We start from the raw sequence: 16,414 nt of genomic DNA, 5'->3' as shown, positions 1-16,414 counted from the left end.
GAAGTTATTTTTAGACTGACTCTATCTTTCTGTCTCTCATTACACAGGGATAATGTTAAACAACACATAATATCCTGTCACAGCCCTTTGTAACTTGGTAATGACTAAACAGCTTTGCAAAGATTTTACTCTCATTTACATTTATTCATTTGCCAAGTGCTTTTATCCAATGCGACTTGTGATTGAGACGAGTTACATTCCACACATACAGTTGAGCAGTTAAGAGTTAAGGGCTTAATAGCTAAGGGGATTATACTCACAATCTTCCCATCATTAGCTCAGAATGTTAACTACTGAATCTCACTATAGTGACTCATGCATAACAAAGACACTCTCACTCACAAACACACAAAAAAGCTGTCTAAAATGATGGTAATGTATATCTTTGACCACCCTGAGTCATGCCTTGAGATCACTTTTTGACAGACAGCCAAGATCCGTACCCATGTGCATTTGTTATTATAATGACTGGAGATATACTGTGATAACTAAAGAGCATTTAATAAAAAAAATTTTACAACCATGTACAGGTCGTATATGCTATAAGGATGTGCTGACATTAAAATGTCCATGAAATTAAAAAAGGCATCACGGAGCAGTGAATTTCCTGGAAAATGATGAAAAATAGTCAATTTCAAATGCCCTCATAATCACATATGCCCCATCCCCATGAACAAACAGTAACAACTAGTTATCAGCAACCATGGGTCGTTAGTGTAGTTAGGGTTGTTCACCTTTCTACACTTTATTCTTCTCTCTAAACTATCTCTCTGTGTTGAAAAGATCTCGATCATATATGACCTCTTCAGAAACCTTGCAGACCGCACTGGCTAAGATGATCTGTGTGCTACAACAAAAAGTTAGAATACAGATAATGTGTGTAGGACATGGTGAGGGACAAGCATTTGCAGCCACCTGTATAAGTGTGTGTGTGTGTGCGAGCGCAAGTTGTCTTGAAAGCTTGTATGTTGATATAGTTTTTTGCTGCCTAAACAGCAATCTTTCCCCATGGGAAGTCTAATACTCTTGCTACCACATTAGGCCTACCGCAGGGGAGAGGGGAAAATGCGCTGTGGGACAGTACCAATTCTAGGCCCGGTGCTTGGAAACCACTTTTGAATACGGAACATAACTAAACATGTCACGGTGGGAAAATGGGTAGTAAGAAATCTTGTTTTTTCGGCTGCTCCCGTTAGGGGTTGCCACAGCGGTCACCTTCCGTTGTCCGCATATTGATTTGGAACAGGTTTTTACGCTGGATGCCCTTCCTGACACAGCCCTCCCCATTTATCCGGGCTTGGGACTGGCGCTGAGAGTGCACTGGCATGTGCACCCCCAGTGGCTGGGGTTTGTGCTCAAGTCCACTATCCTGAGATCAAGAGTCCCATGCTCTACCAACTGAACTAGCCGGGCTGGAAGTCAGTCAACCCTTCAGCGCTCCCTGTTCCTGACCTCCTGTTTCATAAGATGTCACCGTACAGAATCAGATCACAGCCCTCAAGCCATTTCATTGGCACTTTATATTTTAATATGCATAACCCTTTTTTTTTAAAATAATGGTTTATGTTTAATCTTATTAATATTAGCATGCCTGTATTCTGCTAAAGCTATTATGGTTTAGATTATCAGACACTTCATGGTTAACATGACCATGTGTGTTTAGCACTGACTCTTTACTGCTAATTTTAATTTAGTGCAAACAGTGTTGTCTTGTTGTAATATGGATACATGTCTTAGTGTAATATGGATACATAAAACCATTAGTGAGTAGTTAATGGCTATAAACAATACACAGTTTGAAGTGATAATATTTTTTTTCACCTGGTCTTTTTCCAATCTTTCCAATCTTCCTGGTTTCTGTGAGCCTGTGCCCACTGTAGCTTCTGTTCTTGGCTGCCAGGAGCGGAAGCCGGCGTGGTGTTCTGCTCTTGTAGCCTGTCTACCTCAAGCTTCTGAGATGCTTTTCTGCTCACCATTAGGGCCTTTCGCACCGCTTTAGTTCCAGAACTAAATTTACAGTACTAAAGTACTGGGCGATTTTGCGCGAACTATTTCCCAGTACCGTTGAAAGGGTTGCATTTGCACCGACAGTGGGCACTAGGAAGTGACGTAAGCCGGTCGACAGCGACATCATTTGTGTGCGGCGTTCAACAACGGAAACAAAGAAGAACAACGTAAACAACCGGAGGATGGAGGGCGCTGTGATCGGAGCTGTGTTTTTGTTGTGTCTCGCGTCCATCTATCGCTGTTCTCCATACTTGCAAAATAAGTTGACACTACAATATGTTTACACAGCGTTTTAAATCATGGCGGGTGAGGGCGTTTTCGTAAGTGTTTGGCCAATCAACGTCTACTTACGTCACGGATAGTACCAGTTGTGCTGGTTAGACAATGCTCCGGAGTAGGAGCTAATTTGGTTCTCGAAAAAGGCAGTCTGGTACTAAAATCGCACCCAGTTCCGGAGGTGCAAAAACGCCAAAAAGTGGGTAGTTCCACAATTAGTTCAGGTACTATGAAAAGGTTCCCGCGGTGCGAAAGGCCCTACTGTTGTAAAGAGTGCTTATTTGAGTTCCCATAGCTTTCTTGTCAGAGTGAACCAGGCTGACCATTCTCCTCTGACTGCTTGCACGTGGTTGGCTGAATGCATAATTGCATGAATGAGCAGGTGTACAGGTGTTCCTATTTAATTGGCCAGGGAGTGTATATATATTGCGGTATTGTACAACTAGTAATATGCTGACGTGATAACTCTATCTCCCATCCCATCTACTTTGTTCTTATTGATGAGCTGAATTGGACAGCTGCCTTTTTTAGGGAGTGCTTGGCCCCGGCCTCTCGTTAGAGCTGCACTCAGCTGTCTGATCCATCTGTGTGTGGGCCCAAATGGCTGTGCTTCAGTCTCAGCCTGCAGCCCCCATAGTGGAGAGAGCTGTCAGCTGACACTTGTGCCAGGCTCCTTCCTACATTGTGGAAATCTCGATTGGCTTAGGTTTTCAGGGGAAACCGAATGGCCTCACTAAATGTGCAACTAAAGCCTTGTGGTTTTCTGGAAATGTGAAAAGCCAAAAGTGCAAGAGAGTGTCTTCTATTGTCAGTTATTTTCTTTATAATGTGTTGACCAGTATGCTTATTCAGGCTATGTTAGCAGGCCTTTTGGGTGTGTTTTGGCTTGAGCATAATGATATGGGGCTTTCCACATTAAATTACATTTTGTTGCTTGAATGGTATGAACTGGGTGCATCTAGTTAAATGAATACCTGTTGTACAGGATAAACAAACTGAACAAAATTAAAGGAAATGATGCAGTACTACCATTTTCTATCATCAATAATAATTTAACATGCTTCTGAACTCTGTGAACGCTTGTGCAACATTATGATATGTATATAATGTAACATGTTTAGTGTAATGTTACTGTTATTACATAAGAGCAGTGCCTCTGTGTATTTTAATTGTATTTCTTACATTCCACAACCCTATGGATCCATATAACTGTCCAGGGAATGTAGTCAGTCACGCATCAGCAAACAGGCCTCTCATTATCAATGAAATCACTCTGTTTTAGAATTTTAATGTCTGTTCTCAGTCAAGAGATCTCTGAACTATTTGGAACAATTTTGTGTAGTTTAAATTTAAAGTTTTGACTTTATCACTAAATCTAAGCAAAGCAGTGATTATTTATAAATAATGAATTACCTATTATTTATCAGTATTTACCACCACTATATAGCATAATTTCAGTATTGGTATTAAAGTACAGTTAGCTGCATTTGGTAAAGGTGATGAGAGAGAAATCTAACATGGATTGGAAGTAAATTTATTAAATAAATAAATAAAAAAAAAACCTTATTGAAATATTTTTAACAAAATCATGTGTTAAAATTATTGGCACCACTAGAAATTAGAAATAGAATGTGATTGAAGCATTTTGTATATTACATCACTCACATTTTTATATTATTTTTGTGTGTGTGTGTGTGTGTGTGTGTGTGTGTGTGTGTGTGTGTGTGTGTGTGTGTTCACCTGAGGGCCTCTTAAGCAGTCATCCACAGCTTCCTGTTTCACTTGGGTATAAATACGAGGTGACACAGAGGTCAGATAGAACTCAATATTGATGGCACAAACAAAGGCTGGTCTACTAGAACACATTCAGAGAGGCCCATAAAGGTGTGTGTATGTATATTGCTGCAGTTGTTCAGAAAGAAACTATGGAAGATTGAATGCCAAGAGAAATAAGATTTATATTAGACCTTGCAGTAGACCTTTTTTTTTTTTTTTTTTTTAAGGTTTCAGCTAGTCAGGAATAAATAAGGCTAGGCAACTAGCTTTTTGCTGGACCACCACTGATTGCTCTGCATTAATGCAGATCTTGGTTCTGAGATTTCTGATGGGAGGTTAGAATGTTAATGATCTCCTGAGAAAGGCCTTCAAAGTGGCAAGGTATCTATGCATAAATTTACTTTGACTTTACTTTGTGGTTTCAGAAGTCTCTTGTATCTCTGTGTGTACAACAATGAAAAGACAGTCACATACATTCACCAAGCACTTTATTAGGAACACCTGTACACCTCATTCATGCAAATATCTAATCAGCCAGTCATGTGGCAGTGCATAAAATCATGCAGATATGGGCCAGCAGTTTCAGATAATGTTCACATCAACCATCAGAATGGAGGGAAAAATGTGATCGCAGTGATTTTGACTGTGGCATGATGGTTGGTGCCAGACGGGCTCGTTTGGGTGTTTCTGTAACTGCAAATCTCCTAGAGTTTACCCAGAATGGTGCAATAAAGAAAAAAACATCCAGTGGCAGTTCTGCGGACAGAAACACCTTGTTGATGAGAGAGGTCAGTGGAGAATGGCTAGACTGGTTTGAGCTGACAGAAAGGCTGCAGTAACTCTGATACCCACTCTGTACAATTGTGATGAGCAGAAAAGCATCTCAGAAAGCACAACACGTTGAACCTTGAGGCAGATGGACTACAACAGCAGACCACATTGTGTATCACTTCTGTCAGCCAAGAACAGAAAGCTGAGGCTGCAGTGGGCACAGGCTCACCAAAACTGGACAACTGATGACTGGAAAATGTAGCCTGGACTGATGAATCTGGATTTCTGCTGAGGCACACAGCTGGTAGTGTCAGCATTGGCACCAACAGCATTAATCCATGGACCCAGTTTGCCTTGTGTCAACAGTCCAAATGAAGGTGGTGTAATGGTGTGAGGAATGTTTTCTTGGCACACTTTGGCCTGTTCATACTAATCAGTTGTCGCTTGAATGCCACAGCCTATTTGAGTATTGTTGCTGACCATGTGCATCCCTTCGTGGCCACAATTTACCCATCTTCTAATGGCTACTTCCACCATGATCGTGCACCATGTCACAAAGCAAAAGTCACCTCAAACTGGTTTCATGAACATGACAGAGTTCAGTGTTTTTCAGTGGCCTTCTCAGTCACCGGATCTGAATCCAATAGAACACCTTTGGGATGTGGTAGAACGGAAGATTCAAAAGTGCACCTGACAGATCTGCAGGAATTACATGATGCAGTCATGTCAACATGGACCAGAATCTCAAAGGAATGTCTCCAACATCTTGTGGAATCCATACCAAGAGGAACTGGGGCTGTTTGAGAGCAAAGGGAGGTACTTCCCAGTATTAGTATAGTGGTCCTAATAAAGTGCTTGGTGAGTGTAGGTGCTATGACACACACTTTTCTTACTGAAGCTTATAGAGACAGTTATTTCACACTCTGCATGTTCAGAAAGAGATACTCTGCCGTATAGTCTGGTATTTGTTGTGTGTTACATGAAGTATTTCTGTTAAAGGGCACAAGGCTTGTGCCTGATGATGGTGTCCCTAGAATTAAGTTGGGGCATGCCATGGGTATATCCCAGAATTCAAATGTGCCTGGAGGTGAGATAAAAGATAAAAACATATTAATATCCCATTGCCTAAAGCTAGAACACATCTACTTGTGCAGAATCCTGTTTAATACCTAACAGCTATGGCGAGGGATCGACATGTTGCAATTGTTCATTTAATCCAAACCGCGTGCCTTCCACATGCGCTACTGGCACAACAAGCAGCTTGATTTTTACCAAGAGAACTAATGCCAAAATGTACAACTATTTCAATGAAACATGGGGGGAAGCAGACAGCCCAAGTTGGGCCAGCTAGTTATGACATAGCCCAATAAAATGTGGCATGAGACTGTGGGGCAGTGATTAAACAGCCTATTCATATTTTATCTGGTTATCTATGAGTGCAGACATTTTGCTGTGAAACTACAGATTGCACACTCATGACATCATTTTGGATTCTGATTTTAAATAAAGTTAACAGTGTATACTGGTGATTATGTGATTTCAATAGATTTATATGGAGTTTAAGCAGAAAATAGAGACTTTATGTAAAAATATGGCAGTGTGTCCCATGGGCTTCAGTTTCTTGAACCTCTGTCGCAGCGTTCTCCGGTGTGAATTGGCCTTAATCTTGACAAATGCTTTTGGCCCCTTACACTGCTTTGTAGAAGACTGATATTGCTAAGAACAGTTTACACTCTATTCTCCATCACCGAGCAGTTGATAACTTCAGTTTGGTACAAGAAACTTAAATTTAAAACTCTAAGTTCCTTTTAACACACTTGACACTGCTTTCCTTTATAGTATACAATTATAGAAGAGAAATGATTTATAATTGCACTATCTGTTGTCACCCAGATGAGGATGGGTTCCCTTTTGACTCTAGTTCCTCTCAAGGTTTCTTCCTCATGTTGTCTCAGGGAGTTTTTCCTTTGCCACCATTGCCTCTGGCTCTGGATTTCTGTATAGCTGCTTTGTGACAAGGTCCATTGTTAACTGCACTATATAAAAAAAAATTAATTGATTTGATATTGAGCAGCCTGTCTATGCTGCAGTCCATACTTTAAGATACATCATCTGTTTCCAGCACAGTCTGATCCGTATCACACATGCATTTGACAAAACTTCCCTGTTCATATGTAGTGGGTTTTTTTTCTTTTTCTTTCTTTTTTTTTTTCTTAAGAGCTGCTTGTTATGAAAATAAATGATATTCTGAATTTGTTTTCATTCAAAACAGAACTTAATTTTTGGCTTTCAGTTTTCAACACTCAGCAAACTTGTTTTTAACAAATTCAACACTCAGTAAGCATACTTGAAAAGCACCCTTGTGAATATACTTAATGTGTAACGCACAAAAAAAGAATTTGGGCCATTACACCTACTTCTCTAGTCAAAAAATAGTTACTCAATCCTTATCACAGGATATAGTCATAGCATGAACAAGCCTATTCAAATGGAGATATCAGTGAATTCAGGTGATGAGGTGAGTTTGCAGTAGTTGTCTCCTCATTTAGTACATTTCCCACACTTCTAGCTTCCCACACTTTTTCACCTGTTGCTGAATTAGGAATTAGAGCTGAGTTGTTTCTAATTAATAATCCATTTCTTATGCTTCATTATGCTTTAATGTTCCCCAGAATGAGCTCATTTGGCCAGCGCACTCACCTCATAGGAGACGGCAGTCGACAGAGAGTACAGTGGATAATTTAGGAGAGATGCTTTCTCAGACACTTTTTTTTTATAGGGAGCAAGTAGAATAAAACTTAGTATAAGAATAAGGGCTCCAAGTGACTCAGAACATTATGTTGGGGAGGTTTGGATCATGATTGTGTCACAGCCATCCATAGCCGGGAGTCTAATGAGCATACTTGGCCCAACTCTGGAGGTGGGAAGGTTGGCATTCCTCTCTCCCCTGACACTTAGAGTGGCACTCGCCAGGCGTGGGAGTCTGTTAGCTCTTTTTGTATACAGAATAGGGTAGCTGTCACTTAAAGATGCAGTGTGGTTGACCTCAACATTCTCAGACAAAGCTTGTGTTAGCCTTCACCCTCACTGTCCAGTAGCAAAGTACAGCTGCATGCAATACAGTATTCACCACAAGTGTAAGGAAAGAAATTTGTGTTTAGCCTTGTAAGGCCAGTTTACTTTTATCCATCTTACTTCATCACCCACATCCTCTGAAGGCTGTTAAATTGCAGTAAAGCTGTGCAGTCTTCTCCTGTTCTCCTGCCAGGGGTTTATTGGCACTGTGTTGCAGAGATGGCAGAAAGAGACTGGCTAAGTGATTGTGTTTGGGTTAGAGGCAGCAGAGGAATGGACTGCAGTGTGGAATGTCTGCCTGGCAGAACTGCCCACTGAATCCTCCCATCCCCACTGATAAAATGAAGGTCTGAAACCTCATCTGTCAGAAAGATGCATGAGCTCTTGTCACACAAGGTTCTTAGTTAAAGCTCTCTAACAGACCTGCATACTTTCACTTTGTTTATTTCAGCCACAGCTATCCCATTGTCCTGAGGTATGCTGCACTCGGCAGTCGCCAGCTTCCCCCTTAGATTTCTAGCTTGTTTAAACAATGCCAAAGGAAGACATTAAGGAAGTGTTTACTAAAGACTTCCTCTTTGATTATCAACTCATCCATGTGAATTTACAGCAAACTGAAGATTGCAAGGTTATTGCATGTACACTCATTCTGATTTGCATGTATATGGTAATTATTTGCATTTGGTGAGAGTATGTGGTTTGCTTGTTTGCTTGGGCTAAATGACGTCTTGCAAATGTAGGTTTCGTTGTCACCTTGAGTGTACTTGGGAAAAACCCTTTGAAACATGTGAAAATGAGATGATGAGGGACGACTGTTCATGAACTGTGTGTGTGTGTGTGTGTGTGTGTGTGTGTGTGAGAGAGAGAGAGAGAGAGAGAGAGAAAGAAGGACATTAAGCACCAAATTATATGTGGATATCCTGCCAGGTGCAGCCTTCAGGCCTGGCAAAAATGACACCAGCTCATCTTTTCTGACTTGGTGGTTTTGACAGAGTTAATGGAGTATTGCCCCTTGCAGAGCATCTCAAGTCTGTTGTGTTTTCTAAACCATAACAGTGAAATTGTTTTTAACCCATTACAGTTGCTTGAACCTAATGACCTATAATATAATGGCACTGTTGTTGTGGGCCTTCCAGAAAGGGTGCAAAAATAAATGAATAAATCAGTACTCACATACCTCATGTAAATTTAGTTTAAAAAAAAAAAAAAAAAAGGCTTTGCCTTTTGATTTCTACTCATTGCATAGACAGTATATCTGAGGGTTTTTTGCCACATTATTCTTCCTTCCCATCACTGTGCAGCACATCAAGGTCACTTAGGCTCTTGGGGAAATCATGCAGTCATGCACCAGCTAATCGGAGCCCAAGGAAAACACAAACACTAGTTTAGAAACATTCTGATGTTGCGCTACTACTGAGATTCGGCTGTATTTTAAGGAGTGTAATCCCCTCTGGGTGTGCAGGATGTTAATTTGGATTATTTATACAACTTATGCTTTGCTTGTCCTCTCTTTTCCTAATACAGAGTGCAGCAATGGAGGAGACGGTAATATGGGAACAGCACACAGTAACTCTGCACAGGGTGGGTATTCATGCTTTTCTGTTTTTTACTCGATTATGTTTTGAAAGGTCCAAAAGCTCTTGTGTCCCATTATACTATAATTTGGCTTGTTTAATAAATTGGTCAAGGCAATTATAAAGCAGCATTAATGTCTCTAATTGGGAGAACTTGCACTGAGTAAAAGTAAGGTTTCTGCACTTTGCAACTCGCAGCAATATTTTCCTTTTGTTTCAGTCCCCTCTTGCATCATAAGGCCTCTCTGTATCTCTATTATTCTATGACCTTCACTGCCTTTTTTTTTATCTTTATTGCCTCCTATTTTTTATCTCTTATCCCTTTATCATTCATTCATTCATTTCGTTTTTCTCTTCTTAAAGGAAATAACAAAATAACTGTTGTGCAAAGTGCAAAATAAAAAATTCAACAACAAGATGACATCCTCATCAACAGTTTTCAAAGAGGATCCCAACTGACATACTATTCATTACTTATGTGCTCTACCTAAGGTGTAACAGGTATAATAAGGTATAATGGTGTAGTACACACAATTTGGTTAGATTCACCCAGGGTAAAAATCTCGTGGAAGAACAGAACCAAATGTTACGGGCGAAAAAGTACATTTTGCTCTTTACATATTAGTTGAACAATGGTAAAAATAGATTTACAAGCACAGTGTGACTTATTTAAATGCACTGGGGCCACTATTGCCTCACAGATTTTACACAAAAATTTACACACTTTTTCCCCCTCACTTGCCATTCTCACAGTTTGTTTTTCCACCATTTGACCTCAAAGTATGTATCTTTTTTTGTTTTTCTTTTTTTTTGACTAATAGCTAACAATATTTAGTTTGGCGGTTCACTTGTGTGTCATGTCCATGACCGCTCGCTCTATAGTCTAACCCTAAAGAACTCCTCTGCTCACACAAACTAGTCTACAGCATGAGATTTGTCTCTGTGTTTGCATAGCAAGTTTGACTGGCACTGTTATTTCCTAATTCTTTTTTAATTCTCCGTTATGTGTTCATTGTGGAAACTGACACTGTGGTAATGCTAAAAATATGATTAAAAGTGCACCCATTGTAAGTACAGAAAAATTAATTGCATAGCTTTAAAGAAAGTTTGTTTCTATCCAGCTTGTTTTCCTTTCTACTTGTAACCATTTGGTTTCCTCTCTGCAGGCTCCAGGGTTTGGGTTTGGAATCGCCATCTCAGGTGGGAGGGACAACCCCCACTTCCAGAGTGGAGAGACGTCCATCGTCATCTCTGATGTGCTAAAGGGAGGGCCAGCAGAGGGCCTGCTGCAGTAAGAATCTGCACCACCACTTCCTGTTTTCTGGCATATACCTTCTTCGTTTGTAAACATGCACTACCAGTCAAAAGTTTGGACACGCTAGCTTATACTGAAATTTTTCCTTGTCTTGAACACATTTCAACCATAAACCTTAATTAAAATTTGTTTCTAAGGCCAAAGTATGCATCGAAGTTAGCTTGAATAGCTTGAGCATAAATAGTGCTCAGGTTATTTTTAAGAGAAGCCTCCTGACTGGAGGTCTTTCAGGAAACAGATGCAGAGAGTGTGTGAAATGTCATCAGGAGCACTGTTAGTAGTTTCGATTTGTCTTTTCACTGCATTAGTTAACAACTAGTGTTAAAACACCAGTTATTAACACTAACTAGTGTTAATGTCTGCATTATTATTCTAATGAAGCAAATCCCTTTTATGAGCATGTGTCCAGGCTTTTGCCTGATAGTGTACATTATCTCTCAATTCAACTAAAACACTTGCCTCAAAAAACAATTCTTGCTAATGTAGTACCATTTGTACTCCACCTACTTGCCTACATGCAGACGGGTCTGTTTGAGATTGCTTGATGACTGTTTTAAGACAGGCATGTAATGATTTATGCTTTCAGTTTGCACACTGCTTAAGTGGCAGCAAAAACAGCTGTTCTTACTTGTTAGCTACATTAGGTTTGTAGTTTCAGTTGAAAAAACTAAAGAAGCAAACTTCAGGTACTAAACATGTTTTGGCTGATCAGCTACCTTTGGGATAAAGTGAAAAGCTTGAAGTTAAAAGTAAAATTAAATTTATCTTTGCTCAACTCCTCTTTCTGGCCGCATAAAATGATTAGGCAAAAATGGTGTATCACACGCAGTAACTATAGGCAAATAAACAGCTAAGAAATCCCATTATTATATGACCGCTAGACCTCAGAGATGGTGGCAATCCTATATCCGGTAAATACTAGATCAGATATCAGAGGAGGAAAAAGAATTAATCCGATCCAATACTGTACCGAATCTTGCCTGAAATATCACAAACTTGCTTGTAGCACAGTGTAACATAAAGCAACTTGAAGTAGGTCATGTAATAATAACAGACGCCACCCAAGTTACCATCTCACAAATTGCTAGCCTGGGCATCCTGTACAAACTGATTATACTTCCCGGCTGTCAATCTTTTTTTCATATCCAACTGTTTCTCTGATGCAGCAACCAGAGGAAAAGAAAACACTTCCTATTGACTTTTACAAAACAAAAGTTTTTTTTTCTTGATATATATGTTACAATGTAATGTACTGGTCTGACGCACCTCAGCACTATAACTATAGTGAGTGCTACTCATTCCAGTCAGAAAAACACCACAGATCCTCTACCATACAGTGAGAAATAAAAAAAAAAAGTAAGTATTTTTGATAAGGATGTTTTATTTTTTTATAGTAAATTTACTTCAGTTAAAAGTTTAATTTTCTCTCATATTTTCAGTGCAAGATTAATCTAACTGACCACAGAGACTTTTTCCTTAACATCTTTAAACCCATCTACACCAAGGGTGCCGATAATTCTGGAGCTGACCGTGAATCTCCCGCTAGCACAATATGCAGTCACTTAATAGCTAGACATATCAAGGGAAAATTTAGGCACTAGCCAGACTAAAATGATATCTTTTATGTGCAATGTGAAGACAGAACATGCCTCATGGCTGAAATGTTGGCCAACAAGGTGTTGAGGGCACAGACATGATGTGCTACATCAGAAACTTCCTAGGAAGAGGATATAGACCATGACTGCATAAAGTTTTCCACTTGCCAGGAATTCATATACATGTTTGTTTCCATTATTCTGAATTAATTCTTTTAACTAGCTGACTAGCTCACCAAATGTTATTCCATTACATGAGTTAACATTTTTAGCCTAGGTAGTTAGGTTTCTGGGCACCATAACTGGTCTGGTGGGCAAGTTAAAGAATTTACTGTTTGACCACCCTTACATCTAAATATCAAATTGTGTCTGTTTTTTGAGCAGTTTGAGTATAAAAGTTTTAGATAGCCATGGTAAGTGCTTCAATTAAAAAGCAATCGTTTTAAAGGTTAGCAATATCAGATTGGTTTTGCTGTTGGCAGAATCCTCAAGGTTTCAGTATTGGTATCGAAAAATGGTATCATGTCCTCTCGACTAGATATACTTCATCTTGCTGCACCTTTTTGTGCCGGTTATGTGTGAATGCATATGTGGTTGGGGGAGGAAAAAGTGGGTTTAATCCTCACAATTTCACAAGGACATACAGTGCTTATGTGTTTCTTAGGCTTTTTTTTTTTTTTTTGTTGCTTGCTCTATATCAGTCATTTTAGCTACATCACCATCTCACACTAAACCTGTATAAGTTTTCAGTGTAAAAAATCAATAATATTTTAAAGTCTGGAGCAAAATGAGAATGCTTAGAATTGATTTGTTTTCCCTTTCACACCAGTACATCGCACCTGTAATCAGTTCTGTTCACGCTCCCAACCTGGAAGTTCACTTGAGATTTCGAAAATATGAAAGTGGGCAAATCAGGGATAAAATTTCCTGTCACATAGTGCATGGCTGGCATTAGGCAATGTTGCCTGTTATTTAACTAAGCAGAAATATTGATAATGCTCTCTAATGTCCTCACAGGGAGAATGACAGAGTTGTGATGGTTAACTCCGTCTCCATGGATAATGTGGAGCACGCGTATGCTGTGCAGCAGCTGCGGAAAAGTGGAAAGAATGCAAAAATAGTAAGTTTTTAGTGTGTGCAAGGTTTGTTTTTCTGTACAGCTGTGCTTCAGTTTGTGAACTTGTGCATAAATGCATAATATGGAAAACATCAAGAGGAAGTAGTTTTGGAGCAAGCTAAAAATAACACAAAAAAGTTCAAAATTTGTTTGAACATTGAAATCAGATTTCAGTTAGTGACTGAGCATTGTTCCTCTCTTTCTCTCTCAGACTATCAGACGAAAGAGGAAGGTTCAGGTCCCAACAGGGCGTCACGGAGAACGAGAAACAATGTCTGAGCATGACGAAGATGATGACAGCTATGAAGACGAGATCTATGAAGTACGTAGTGGGCGGAGTGGGTATGGTGGGGGCGGGGCCACTGGCCGACGCAGTGCTAGAGGAGAGCGACAGGGCACAAGAAGGGAGCGGGACAGAGAGCGAAGCGCCTCCAGAGACAGGAGTCTGTCTCCACGCTCAGAGCGCCACTCTGTCTCTTCCAACCTGGCTTCCCGTCCAGCCAAGGTCACACTTGTCAAGTCTCGCAAGAATGAAGGTTAGCTCCACTATGTCAGACTGGCCATCAGCTCCTCTTTATTTGTAGTTGAACTAAAATGTATTGGTTTTGCCTTCATAAAGAATGATGTGTGTTATTAGAGACTTAACAAAAAGGAATTGGCAGATGAACAAATGAACAAATCAATGTTACTAAATAAATATACTAACATGGCGCGCATATGTGTTCCTGCTTTTCACTCTCATAAGCAGAATATGGCCTTCGCCTGGCCAGCCACATCTTTGTGAAGGATATCTCTCCCGAGAGCCTGGCTGCCAGGGATGGCAACATCCAGGAAGGTGATGTGGTGCTGAAGGTGAGAGAGCATGACGGCTAGAAATGAGCAGTGTGGTAAAATACGATTAGACAATGATAGAGCATGAGATGTGTTAATTTTCATTAGGTCTTCTGACATTAAGGATACATTATGATGGTTTTGCTTAAAATAAACATTAAGAAAACTATCATATCCTGTGTGCCAACTTGTTTTGCCTCAATATTTGAAGGGTGTCTTGTGAAAGTTACAAATGAAAGGAAAAATGTATGAAATGTAAAGTATACAATGGTATACAAAAACAAAGCACAGTAGACTTGAGCCCACATTTTAGAACATCACACATGACTGTGTTAGGAGTGTGTTTTTAGAAGATTAGAACATTTTGTGTGTGGACAAAAATCAGAGAGGATTCGGAAATGCATACAGTTGGTTGTTCTTAAAATGGGCCAGAGCAATTTCTTTGAAAAATTTATAACAGAGTTGTTATTGGTGTTAAGTAAGAAAGCGACCTTGGTCTGCACTGGTATTCCAAGTTTTTTTTTGTTTGTTTGTTTTTTAATTGTATGGAGGACTACATGATTGTACACAAGCTACATGATTGTATACAAGCAAGGACTTTTGGTTATTAACTTTTAAGAAACTTAAGAAATGTGGGATTGTTTATTCTTAGTTCAGAACATGTTGTATAATATTTGAAGTTCTCACATTCTGGCAGCTCCAGTTAAATGTCTGCTCAGAGGGAAAACTCTAGGCTCTGTAAAACAGAGAAACGCCCAAATGATGTGGGTCATCAGGAAGGAGGTTTTTTTATGTGGTTGTCAGTAGTTGGGTATTAAGCACCAGAAATGACACAGTGTGTGCTGCATGCCACAGCCACTTTGCAAACAAATGTTGCATAGGTATGTCAGTTACACAGGGAATGGCGCCTTCATTTCTGTGCTTTCTTGCACTGCTTTAGTAGATATAATGTGCAAATATCTCTTCTGACCTCTAGATAATTATAAACAATCATTACCACTCTATATCATCACATAAAATTGAATTTTAACCAGTGCTAGAATGCATGCTGCTTGTGTATGTTTGCATTTTAAGTTTCAAAAATAACTAGCTCTTACCAACTTCATCCAAATCATTGATTATAACTATAAATGTGTGCCACCTGCTTAATAGGAGTTTGTGCAGTGTAAAAAGTCTCCTAACTATTTTGTAACTTCTCCTCTTAGATAAATGGCACAGTGACTGAGAACCTCTCCCTGATAGATGCTAAGAAGTTGATTGAAAGGTCGAAGGGCAAGTTGAAGATGGTCGTGCAGAGAGACGAGAGAGCCACGTTGCTCAACATCCCTGATCTGGATGACAGCATCCCCTCAGCCAATGCTTCTGATAGAGATGGTTAGTATTGCTGTTTCTAAGCATAATGTATGCATCATTTTTAGTTCTCATTATTCTTAGTTTTAGCTAAAGAGTATTCACTGTATTAGTATGTGATGCTTTTTCTGTGAAAGCTAATGGATTGTGGTCTTTGGTGACAGATATTTCAGATATCCACTCAGTAGCATCTGATCACTCGAACCGATCCCATGACAAGAAGAAGAGCAGTCGCTCTCGCTCCCCAGACCGGCGCTCTGAGCCCTCAGACCATTCCAGACATTCCCCTCCACAAATCAGCAATGGCAGGTCTGTTCTGTCTTTCTCTCTTTCTTCCCTTCATTTTCCAGCTTTCCTGCTGCTGTTTCATACTGCAGGAGGTTCAGTTTTTTTTTAATAAAGTTGTTCAAGTTTATCCATTTTTTGTTTTTTCATATGCATTTTTAATTTATTAATATTTTGAATCAGAGCCACACGATTCGTGGTGCACAGAATTCGGCCAGTGTAAGTGAATGGAGTGTGGTTTGAAAGCATCCCAATAGACATGTAACTCAAGCTCTACCAACTAATTTAGCTTTTTTTTTTCCCTTCATTGTTTGGAGCACTGATGCTATTGCGTAGTAGTGTGTACTGAATAAACTAACCTAGCTCCTAGTTGATGAGCCATTTCTGTTCATTGTACATTTCTAGTAAAGAGGTTAATCACTGAGTTTGGTTTATCTGTATA

At 39.7% G+C, this 16,414-nt stretch overlaps 1 protein-coding gene across 15 annotated transcripts in view; it reads left to right on the top strand.

The window, feature by feature from the left end:
• tjp1b (tight junction protein 1b) overlaps window positions 1–16,414 on the top strand; it is a 65,555-nt gene that overhangs the window by 34,215 nt on the left and 14,926 nt on the right. For 8 of the 15 annotated variants that reach the window (XM_053236923.1, XM_053236922.1, XM_053236930.1 and 5 more), the window contains 8 exons: window positions 9,430–9,486; window positions 10,646–10,770; window positions 13,407–13,509; window positions 13,718–14,042; window positions 14,252–14,358; window positions 15,543–15,711; window positions 15,852–15,996; window positions 16,156–16,191. In XM_053236923.1, the coding sequence (XP_053092898.1) occupies window positions 9,430–9,486; window positions 10,646–10,770; window positions 13,407–13,509; window positions 13,718–14,042; window positions 14,252–14,358; window positions 15,543–15,711; window positions 15,852–15,996; window positions 16,156–16,191 (1,067 nt within the window). The remainder of the gene's footprint in view (window positions 1–9,429; window positions 9,487–10,645; window positions 10,771–13,406; window positions 13,510–13,717; window positions 14,043–14,251; window positions 14,359–15,542; window positions 15,712–15,851; window positions 15,997–16,155; window positions 16,192–16,414) is intronic. The other 7 variants (XM_053236927.1, XM_053236935.1, XM_053236934.1 and 4 more) reach the window with 3 other exon arrangements.

Source organism: Pangasianodon hypophthalmus, chromosome 9 (assembly GCF_027358585.1).
Source record: "Pangasianodon hypophthalmus isolate fPanHyp1 chromosome 9, fPanHyp1.pri, whole genome shotgun sequence".
Lineage (NCBI taxonomy): Eukaryota > Metazoa > Chordata > Actinopteri > Siluriformes > Pangasiidae > Pangasianodon > Pangasianodon hypophthalmus.
This window is presented reverse-complemented; position numbering and strand designations above follow the sequence as displayed.